General features: G+C 40.1%; 2 protein-coding genes across 3 annotated transcripts in view; one reads left to right on the forward strand and one right to left on the reverse strand.

Moving 5' to 3' along the window:
• Nucleotides 1-3673, forward strand: part of KLB (klotho beta) — a 44182-nt gene extending 40509 nt beyond the window's left edge. The window contains exon 5 of the mRNA XM_003832182.5: nt 465-3673. Coding sequence (XP_003832230.3) covers nt 465-850 — 386 coding nt within the window. The 3' untranslated portion in view covers nt 851-3673. The remainder of the gene's footprint in view (nt 1-464) is intronic.
• A 2623-nt stretch (nt 3674-6296) lies between these two features.
• On the reverse strand, nt 6297-11132 carry RPL9 (ribosomal protein L9). Of its 2 annotated transcripts, XM_063603523.1 has the most exons (9): nt 11064-11117; nt 10695-10771; nt 10567-10613; nt 10368-10483; nt 9760-9855; nt 8576-8708; nt 7028-7108; nt 6693-6809; nt 6297-6385 (listed from the first exon to the last, which is right to left on the reverse strand). In XM_063603523.1, the coding sequence occupies exons 3-8, from the start codon at nt 10610-10612 to the stop codon at nt 6703-6705; spliced, it is 579 nt and encodes a 192-aa protein (XP_063459593.1). In that variant the 5' UTR covers nt 10613; nt 10695-10771; nt 11064-11117; the 3' UTR covers nt 6297-6385; nt 6693-6702. The 2 variants fall into 2 exon arrangements, with proteins under 2 accessions (XP_063459593.1, XP_003832232.3); XM_003832184.5 differs by lacking the exon at nt 10695-10771 and having other exon boundaries at nt 11064-11132.
• Between the last annotated feature and the right edge of the window lies 1 nt (nt 11133).

Raw genomic sequence — 11133 nt, forward strand, 5'->3', positions numbered from 1 at the left:
AATGTTTCGATACAAGCGTGCAATGTGAAATAACCACATCATGGTAGCCTAAGCGAGCGAGAGTGAGTGAGTTGGTAAAACCAACTGTGATTCCTGGGCTGCACCAAGAGCACATCTGAGGTTCACAATCTGGCCAAATAGGCAATGTTTTTCTGCTTGTGACCCTTTAAACAAAAGTGACAACCTTCATTGCTCTGCTCCTTAAATTTGCTTTTTCCTCCAAGAGTTTTTGGATTATTTATGGATCAAGTTTCACTACAAATTTTTCAGACTTAAATTATACATATTTTCACCTTCTCCTTTACATAGATCATAAAAGAATAAATGTCAAAAAAAACCCTCTAATAAAAATCACTACCTTTATTATGGGCATAATTTTAGCTTGTTTCAATGAAAACTAAATTCTTCCTCAAAGATACTTCATAGTCCATTTGTGATTAATGTTAATTTCTTATCTTTTTCAGCATACCTGATTGATAAAGTCAGAATCAAAGGCTATTATGCATTCAAACTGGCTGAAGAGAAATCTAAACCCAGATTTGGATTCTTCACATCTGATTTTAAAGCTAAATCCTCAATACAATTTTACAACAAAGTGATCAGCAGCAGGGGCTTCCCTTTTGAGAACAGTAGTTCTAGATGCAGTCAGACCCAAGAAAATACAGAGTGCACTGTCTGCTTATTCCTTGTGCAGAAGAAACCACTGATATTCCTGGGTTGTTGCTTCTTCTCCACTCTGGTTCTACTCTTATCAATTGCCATTTTTCAAAGGCAGAAGAGAAGAAAGTTTTGGAAAGCAAAAAACTTACAACACATACCATTAAAGAAAGGCAAGAGAGTTCTTAGCTAAACTGATCTGTCTGCATGATAGACAGTTTAAAAATTCATCCCAGTTCCATATGCTGGTAACTTACAGGAGATATACCTGTATTATAGAAAGACAATCTGAGATACAGCTGTAACCAAGGTGATGACAATTGTCTCTGCTGTGTGGTTCAAAGAACATTCCCTTAGGTGTTGACATCAGTGAACTCAGTTCTTGGATGTAAACATAAAGGCTTCATCCTGACAGTAAGCTATGAGGATTACATGCTACATTGCTTCTTAAAGTTTGATCAACTGTATTCCATCATTCTGCTTTAGCTTTCATCTCTACCAATAGCTACTTGTGGTACAATAAATTATTTTTAAAAAGTAAAACTCTGGGGCTGGACGCTGTGGCTCACACCTGTAATCTCAGCACTTTGGGAGGCCGAGGCGGGGAGATCACCTGAGGTGAGGAGTTCGAGACCAGCCTGGCCAACATGGTGAAACCATGTCTCTACTAAAAATACAAAAAATTAGCCAGGCGTGGTGACAGTGGCACCTGTAATCCCAGCTACTTGGGAGGCTGAGGCAGAAGTTTGAACCCAGGAAACAGGTTACAGTAGGCCAAAATTGCGCCACTGCACTCCAGCCTAGGCGACAACAGCAAGACTCTGTGTCCAAAAAAAAAAAAAAAAAAAGCAAAAGCAAAACTTTGTTTTGTTAGACTCTACAGCAGAGATTTAACACTCTTCTTTAAACTGGGTAGTCAGTGATAGATAATATATATTCTGTCACTTCTAATAAGGTGCTTTCTCCTTTAGGTCAGGGTGGTTCTAAAATGGAAAGAAAACACAATAGGGTAAGTAGTGCTTGTCTAAGCCAGTTACAACACAGACTCTTAAAGAGGATCAAGCCCTTCATTTTTCTAACAACAAAAAATCACCTATAGAATATCTAATTTGTGATCTTTTACTAGATCTGATTTTTTAAAATAATGTAATTTCCGGCCAGGCACGGTGGCACCGCCTGTAATCCCAGCACTTTGGGAGGCCAAGGCAGGTGGATCACCTGAGGTTAGGAGTTCGAGACTAGCCTGGCCAACATGGCAAAACCCCATCTCTACTAAAAATACAAAAGTTAGCCGGGCATGGTGGTGGGCACCTGTAATCCCAGCTACTCAGGAGGCCGAGGCAGGAGAATTGCTTGAACCCGAGAGGCAGAGGTTGCAATGAGCCAAGATCGTGCCATTGCACTCCAGCCTGGGGGACAGAGCAAGACTGTCTCTCAAAATAAAAAATAATAATAAAAATAAAAGTAATTTCCAAAACCTCATCTCATGGAAAGATCACAGGATGAAGGAAAGCTAGACTCAACTCTGTGAATAGAAGTTGCTATACTGTAAGTAAAGCAACAATTCAGAATACTGAATGAGTTTAAATTGTTTTATATAGCACCCTTTTGGGCTAGGGTTAATTACTAGATCTGACTTGGATAATTTGACATTTTGGGAAATGAACTCTGTTCTTGAGACTTGTTCAGTGTATTTTAAACATCTGAGGAAGAAAACTTAAATATGCACCTATTTATACCTATTCTTTCTTTAGGTCAACATTTAACACCCACTGCACACATTAATTTGTCCTTGTCTGCTCACTCCAGCAATTTAGACCTTAACAGTCACAAGAGACGTTCTTCTGTTACAAAGCCTTAGTAAATTAAGGCAGTTTTGATTATATTCTAGGTCCACCTATGTCTGAAGCTAAATTCAGTATCTAACTGCTAATGAACAAGTTTCCAAAATACTGTAAAAATACAATTAGTCAATTTGAGTAAATGCAAACATGATGAGAAATCAATTTGCTATTTGGCCTGGCAAATGGGAACAGTAAAATTCTGCTTTACTCTTCTCTAGTCTCCTTGCCCCAGCTGCACCCACTACCCCAAAGTTGGCAGTTTTGAGGTATGATTTTCAAGGAATTTTTTTAGTATTAATATCTCCCTCTGAGAACTATGTACCTAAGGTTACGCATACAACTAGTCAATTCTGTTTTTATTACTCTAACTATGTAGAAACAGTCACTTAAAACAATCACTTGGCTGGGTTTTTTCCCCTTTGTGCCACATTGATTCACCCTGACCCAAGAACTCCAGGGAAAATTCTTTAATGTCAACTGGGCAACTCATTAACCTCTCTTTAACATCAAGGGCTTGGGGAAAAAAAAAAAAAAGGTCAGCCACAGGAATAACAAAAACCTGGAATTTATCTTTCAGGTTTTGCTTTCTCTTTCTCACTTTGTTTAAAGTATCTCGTACTCACAGTTCACAAATTAACCTTCACTGTCTCTTTCACATTAAGAGCTTATGCTTAAAGCATGCCCCCCTTTTCTAACTTGCTGGTTTACCATAAACTCCCCTAAGTAATAAAATTCCTAACCCAGTACTGAGAGTCCTCCTTCTCTGCCACTTGGGCATTATTTTACTAGTTTTTAAGCCATCATCGCACAAGAATCCAAAAACCCTTAAATTTTTTAACCACTGGCAAATATGTACAGCAAATTAGGTTAAGCATTTAATCTGGCTCATGCTCTATCATACTAAATATTCAGGTTTATCATAGACTCCTTAAAAACCATCAAAGGTCAACCAGAAACTGATAACTCTTGAAAGGAGCAAACAGGTAAGATCTTTGGAGTTTAAGCTTTTCTGAGATGTGTTGTGAAAAATCTAACGTGTTTATTGTATATTCAATGTAACAACCTGGAGAATCATAACTATATTTAAAGAGCCTCTGGAAAATGAGGCCAGTACAGTGTGACTACATGTTTAATTTTCAATGTAATTTATTCCAAATAAACTGGTTCATGCTGACCACTTGTATTCAACTAACAACCTGGTCAATTTTAAGAACTGTTGAATGTGAATGGGTTTGGCATTGTAAATGGGCTCTGCTCCAAGACTGCCTCCCCTGAATCCCTTTCTGCCTAGTTATGCACCAACTTGGTATGTTACTTCTGGGTATATTTTCTCAAAAAATGTGGCTCAGGTGTGGTGGCTCACACCTGTAACCCCAGCACTTCGGGAGGCCAAGGTGGGCGGATTGCTTGATTCCAGGAGTTTGAGACCAGCTTGGGCAACGTGGCAAAACCCTCTCTACAAAAAATTAGCCAGGCATGGTGGCACGTATTTGTGGTCCCAGCTACACAGAAGGCTGAGGTGGGAGGACTGCTTGAGCCTGGGAGACAGAGGTTGCAGTGAACCAAGATCACGCCACTGCACTCCAACCTGGGTGACAGAGACCCTGTCTCAAAAATATGTGGAGACCTACATCTAAAAATTGCAAAAATAGTGCACAAGTGCTTATCCATTGTAGACACAGAAGACAAGAATTAAGTTTTCCCTGGAGAACTAGGCTCATTTGTTATACCCAAGTTATTAAAAAAAAAAAAAAAATCACTGTTTAGCTAGTCTCTTAAGTTACCTTATGAAGGTCAGACCCAGCATGCCAGTCCATTTCATGCTCAAAGAAATCTCATTTACTCCCACAGCAGCTACTCCCCATAAGCTGATCCTCTCATGAGCATCTCCACCCCACTAGAATATTGCCACTTGGAAATTTCTCCCACAAGCCTCATACTGTTTTGAAATCCTGTCAATACCTTCCCAAAATCTCTCTCTTCCAGTCCCACTGCTATTACTGAGTTCCCTGGCAATGCAGGAAACAGCTACATGCCATTGTTCTGGTAGCTGGAATACACCAGAGTACAAAATTACCTCCTTGTGAAGGTTGCATCCTAGCAGAAAAAAACACATCATCAATACACAACCAATTGTAAATATTAAAATTACAAATGCTATTGACAAAAACAAGTGGAGAAGGGTAACGAGACAGTAGGACAAACTTAAGGAGCGGGTCTACTATTTTTAATAGGGTGGTCAAGGCAGGATTCACTGAATAGACCTGAAGGTAAGTGAAATTAGCCACACAGCTCAGCTGAGAGCATTCCAAAGGGAAAAAGACAACTTAAATGCTTAATGACAGAGTGCTTGGTATAGAGGATTAGCCAGGTCAATTCAGCTATAGTGCAGAAGTCAGAAAAATTGAGTTAAAAACGGCTGCAGGTACAATGGGGAAGCTATTTTAAAAAGAAAAAAGGGGAAAAAAAACCTGTTGCAGGATTTGAAACAGTGCTATAATCCATTTCAAAATCAGTACCCTGGCTGATGCTGAAAATAGACAGGAGAGGAAGATGACCAGTTGACTGTCACAGTAATCCAGGTGAAATTCGCAGGTCTTTGTTTCATTGTCTACATTGTAAAAAATTTCTATCTAATGGACCCATATTTCCCAACCTTTCGAGGATGTGATCTTACTTCACGTTGATCCCATTCATCGCCTACAACCCCATCCGTTATTTCTGAGCAAATCCTAGATTTATTATTTCCTCCAAATTTCTTAAAAACCTAACCAAATAGTCATCAAACAACAAGACTCCTTAATGTATGTTCAATTAGTGTACTTGAATCCAGATCTAAGACGTATAGGGCATGGTGACCCACGCCTGTAGTTCCAGCCCTCTGGGAGGCCAAAGAGGAACACTTTAAGTCCAGGAGTTCAAGACCAGCCTGGGAAACATGAGACCCCATCCATACTTTAAAAAAAAAAAAAAGATGTGACGGTGCCTGCCTGTAGTCCTCGCTACTAAGGAGGCTGAAGCAGGTAGGAGTATTGCTTGAGTCCAGTAGGTTGAAGTTACAGAGCTTTGACTATGGCACTGTATTCCAGCCTGGGCAACTGAGTAAGACACTGTAAGATCCAAGATAACATATATGCCAACTGATCGCGACCTCTGTCCTTATATTTAATTTTTCTGATAAAGTACCTGACCATACCTTACAATGAAGGTACTTAGTACGTTTTCCTGACGCATTTGATCAAGGATGAATGTTAAATTTTGCCTTAGAAATTGCAGTTTCCATCAAATGAGATGTAGAATTCACAAAGGTTTGGGGGTCACCATGTTGACCTAAGTCTAGTTATGGTGGCCTTGTACCATATTTAAAGTATAACACATGGAATTAAGAGATTATGGAAGGGTTATCAATTTTTAAAAACAAGTTCTAGGGTATGGAAGTAAATGGCTGAGGTAAAGGACAAGATTATTGAGACCATGAACCAAACCAACTACACCTTCTAATTCTAACTGATGCTGTATCACTCGTTCTACTCCTCAGCTGTTTCTCCACCAGTGACTAAGACAACATTTGCCTTACCAAATATTCAAATTCATGCCTCAGCAAATTTAGACACTTTCAGGGTATTCCTAAAGTTCTATATGCAATGATGAATGGCCTCATGTTTGCCTGTCACTGGTACAATATTCCTCTTGCCTAAAATATATCCTTGCTATTCCTTCAAGAACCAGATTAAAGCTCCTTGTTCCACGAGGGAAAAAAACTAGCTAAAAAGGATAACCGGTTTAAGAAGAAGGTCCAAATCAATAGGTCTTTTATTGCATCATTTAAATATCACAAGTAGGTCTTAAGTGTCATCTGGCATCTTCTTTCTGTAGCCAGGTAACTGTAAAAAAAGAAAAAAAATGTGTAAATCCCCATCAATACACTTGCCCAGGAAAGTACTAATCTTTTTTTTGTACTATTCTAAATAATCTAAAACATACCTCAAGACTATGACTTACTGATTCATAGTAAACTATACGTAGTAAAATGCATGCCAATTCCATCTTTTATTCTGTCAAATTTACTGTGTTCCAGAATGCTTAACTCTCCATTTTCTATTACTACAAATTCAGTTTAAGTCTTTTAGTAAATTAAGAGCTTCATTCAACTAAAGCAGTAATAAAACTTAAGACACTGTAAGAACTTACCTCTCAGATCTTATTCATCAGCCTGCTGAACAGTTCCTTTTTCAGAGACATAGATACCATCCAAAAATTTCCTGATATCCTTGTTTTTAACTGTTGTGGCTTGCTGAATCAAAGCCGCTATAGGAGTGAAGATAAAGCAATTAATACATCAGCCTAACCCATCTTAAAAAGAAAGTATTTCATTATGTGCTGTACTTAAAATTTCAGAATGTGACCTTTTTATTTTCACAATTTAAAAAGCTAATCAAATAAAAATTAGCAAAATACTGTATTTTAAACAACAAGATTTAGACAAAATCTTGTAGGCATAGTTAAGACATAGTAAACATACAAACCTGAATTTGAAACAAGCTCAATGTCATTTCCTTCAAGGATTAATTCATCTTTCTGGGCTTGAGATACTGAACAAGCAACACCTAAAAGGGGAGAGGGCATTTGCACAGCATCAACACAAAACCAGATCTGTGTAAAAAATAAATTGCAGAGGCACTAATTTATTCCATGTAAAACTCCATGCACCAAAAGAACCTTTTCTTAAGATTTTGAGGCCGGGCACAGTGGCTCACGCCTGTAATCTCAGCACTTTGGGAGGCCGAGGCGGGCGGATCATGAGGTCAGGAGATCGAAACCATCCTGGCTAACACTGTGAAACCCATCTCTAGTATAAATACAAAAAATTAGCTGGGTGTGGTGGTACATGCCTATACTCCCAGCTACTCAGGAGGCTGAGGCAGGAGAATCGCTTGAAGCCAGGAGGCAGGGGTTTATTTTTAACATATGGGTTTTCATTAAATGTTGCTGACCATAGCTAGTATCAGAGTATTTTTGGACAGCCATTATTTTGATACTAAGAATCTCCCTTCTTCCCACCCCTCCCCACCCCAATGGAATCAAAATGCATCAAGAGGCCGAGCCAGGTATGTTTTAAGAGGCCAAGGGGGAAGAACTGCTTGAGCCTGCAAGTTCAAGACCAGCCTGGACAACATAGCAAGACCCTGCCTCTACAAAAAATTTAAAAATTAGCTGGGGCCAGGCACCATAGCATTCCTTGAAATCAGCCTGGGCAACGTGGCGAAACAGTCTCTACAAAAAATCAAAAATCAGCTGGATGTGGTGGCAGGCACCTGTAGTGCCAGCTAGTGGGGAGGCTGAGGTGGGAGAAACACCTGAGCACGAAGGTGGAGGATGCAATGAGCTGAGATCACGCCACTGTACTCCAGCCTGGGCAACAGAGCAAGACCCTGCCTCAAATAAAAAGCACTAAGCTTTAAATTTTTTTAAAGCTACCGTGTTTACTATGTATTACGCATGCACTGTTGTTTTTCAACTTTAACTCATTTAATCAAAGATGTTTGCAATTTTAAGCTGCAGAGATGACATGCCCAAGGTGGACAGTGAGAACTGAAATTTAAGCTAGGCTATTAACCACTACTCATGTAGTTTTCTCTTTAGATTTTAAAGGTTCTTACCACGAAGAAATAAATGGAGTGATGGATGTGTTAATTAGCCTGATTTAGTCATTCCACAGAATATGCATGTGTTGAAACATCACATTGTGCTCCATAAATACACACCATTATATACACCTTTTGTAAATTTAAAGTCTTTTTAAAAGATTTCATTTGCCAAGTTAAATACAACCACCACTGCAAGCTACTCCAATGTATCAACTTTCTGAAATTGTAATCAATATAATGATATAAACCCTTAAGTAGCACCAACAGTTGTAAGTGTAATCAAGAGATAATTCTAAAACAAATCTGGTTTTACTCAGCACAAACACAAAACAACAGCCAACTAAAGTATGGAAGTTGGGAGTGGAAAAGGAGGAAAAAAAATATGAAGGAAAAATTTCTTAATTCTGTCTGAGGGCATGCACATACCTGGTCTCATCCGAACCCTGCGGATGTATTTTTCACCCAAGAAATTTCGGATTTCAACAAGAGACCCATTCTCCTGGATAACAACGTTGATGGGGAAGTGAGCATACACAGACCTCATCTTGTAACGGAAGCCCTATGTTAAATAAATAAGCAAGCTATTAGCAATGCTGAGGAATATTTTTAATAGTTTTAAAATTTTCTAAGATGCTTATACTTATTTTAAAACGTAACACTCACTGCCAAGATTTTCTAATAACTGTCACCTGAACCAAGCCTTATAAACATTGTTCTGTCTATTCAGTGGACTGTAAAGCTCCTTGCGGAGGCTTTATTTCACTAGCTCTTATGCCCTCAATGAACAATGCTGCCTTCTTTTAATGAGAACCCCAAAGCCCTGATCTTAGACATTAGACTAACATTTACTGAGTTACTAAGGTACAGCACATGGCAGGAATTGAGACCACCAAGCCAAAGGCAGGCCCCCTGCCTTCAAGGAACTTAAGGCTAAGAGCAAGGGTAGATGGGGGAATCTTAACAGATTTATAATAGATGTACAGGGTGCCATTATCAGGTGCATTCTAGAAGGTATAATGCAAAGAAAACCATTTCAGCATGAACTTTTTATCTTGAGGGGAGAGACGGTGGGTTGGAAAGAATAATGACATACATTACGGCAGCAGACAGAAAACTCAGAAACTACATCTTTTTCTATCCCAACAAGGGGTCCTGATGGTGAGATTTGACTACCAACTAGTACTGCAACTGTAGATTTCCTATCTTAAAAAAAGAAAATTCGGAAGGTATGAAAATTCATCATTAGCCTACTTTTTAAAAGTTGTACCCATCTAGCCATGCATGGTGGCTCATGCCTGCAATCCCAGTACTATGGGAGGCCAAGGTGGGAGGATCACTTGAGCTCAGCCTGGACAAAATAGCGAGACCCGTCTTGATTAAACAAAAAAAAAACCCAACAACAGAAAAAAACAAACATGTTGTACCCATCTGGTCTTTGCTCTCAGCTCTATCGCTTAAAGACCCACAGATGCCTATTTTTGCCAAGTTCTTGCGTATTACACCAAATAAAATACATAACCCATTCTCTGAAAGAGACACTTATGTTGTATAAAGCACAGGTTTGAGAAACCTCCCTTTCCAAAACAAGGAAGTCTGATACATCTGCTTACCAGTGTAACACCCTTGATCATGTTCTGTACGTGACTACAAATAGTCCGAACGGTAGCCAGTTCCTTTCTGTTACCCCACCATTTGTCAACCCGGAGCTGTAACAGAACAAAAAATGTATTCTTTCCAGAAATATGCAGGCTTAAAAGACAACAGACCACTTACCGAATTACTTTAAGATTCTAGAATTAACCCTAATCAAAGCACATGGTTTTCAACTGGAAAAATCCAACCACCTATAAAACCTCCCAACAGTTAAGCTTTGTAGAGGCTGCAACAAACTTCCCTTCTGGAAAATTAAATCATCAGGTTTAAATGACCTACTGCCGGTTTCTGTGATTTTTACAAAGCAATCACTAGGAAAATAAACCAAACTTCTAACACCATTAAGACGTGTCACTGATGACCACTATTACATTTGAGCTTTATATAACTGGCTGTGTTCACAATCTGGTTTTTCAATTTCACTAAACAGGCTGGTATTCTGGACGGCAACATTTAAAGCTGAAGCACTGAACCTCAATTCGAAAATTGTTAAAGCAACCAAATGTGATGCTGTTATAAACCACCTTCCAACGAGCAACTGAATTATCAGAAGAAAAACGCTCACCCTCTTTTTTTTCTTTCCAAGAAGGCTGAGTTCTACATTGATGTGATTGAAGTCCCTCCGCAGGGTTCCTCTGGGGCCCTTCACGATAACTGTGCGTCCCTTCAGAGTAATGTCGACTAGGAGAGAGAACACACTCGTCAGGCCACACAACGCTTGGAACATGCAGTAAAGATGTAAGTAAAGACATCAAGTCTCATACCATTTTCTGGAATGTCGACAGTCTGATTGCTGAGAATAGTCTTCATTCTGAAACACAAACACTGGGGGTGAGGCCGACGCAAGTCCCGTTTTTCCACCAAACTACGCCGCACAGAGCTCCACTCCTACCGGAGACTGCCAGGCGGAAGTTCCAGACAGGATGTCGGAGGACGAGAGACCGACAGCGGGCCCCAGTGTGTCCCAGCCTGGAAGGAGCAGCCCCAAAGCGAGAATTACGAGGCCCAGCAGTCGAACTCCCGCTCAGCCCAACCCTGGAAGTCCTATGCGGGCGGTGCCATCCCGGCAAGACTGAGGGGCGGGAATAGGCCAAAAAGCCCAGAACAGGATTCTCATCTGGCGCCGCCAGGCTCATATGGCGCTTGCCGAGCTGGGGGACAAACAGGACAAGGTTCCGAGAGTGGGAGCCGCGCCGCAGCCTTTCCCAGAGCAGATGGCTTGAGATTCCCAGTACCCCCACGAGCACAGAAACATCCTTACCTCGCAGTAGACGCAGCAAAGAAAGAACGTCTGTCGTCATTACGTACTTGTATCTCGTCAGGGGCCTGCG

This window comes from Pan paniscus, chromosome 3 (genome assembly GCF_029289425.2).
Source record: "Pan paniscus chromosome 3, NHGRI_mPanPan1-v2.0_pri, whole genome shotgun sequence".
Lineage (NCBI taxonomy): Eukaryota > Metazoa > Chordata > Mammalia > Primates > Hominidae > Pan > Pan paniscus.

Bases quoted from the DNA above. Each gene is read 5' to 3' on its own strand.
- RPL9 (XM_003832184.5), bottom strand. From the start codon at position 10,612: ATGAAGACTATTCTCAGCAATCAGACTGTCGACATTCCAGAAAATG. The intron at 10,484-10,566 runs GTATGAGACTTG...TCTCTCTCCTAG, and splicing joins TGTCGACATTCCAGAAAATG to TCGACATTACTCTGAAGGGA. The intron at 7,109-8,575 runs GTATGTGCATGC...CTCCCCTTTTAG, and splicing joins CAGGGTTCGGATGAGACCAG to GTGTTGCTTGTTCAGTATCT.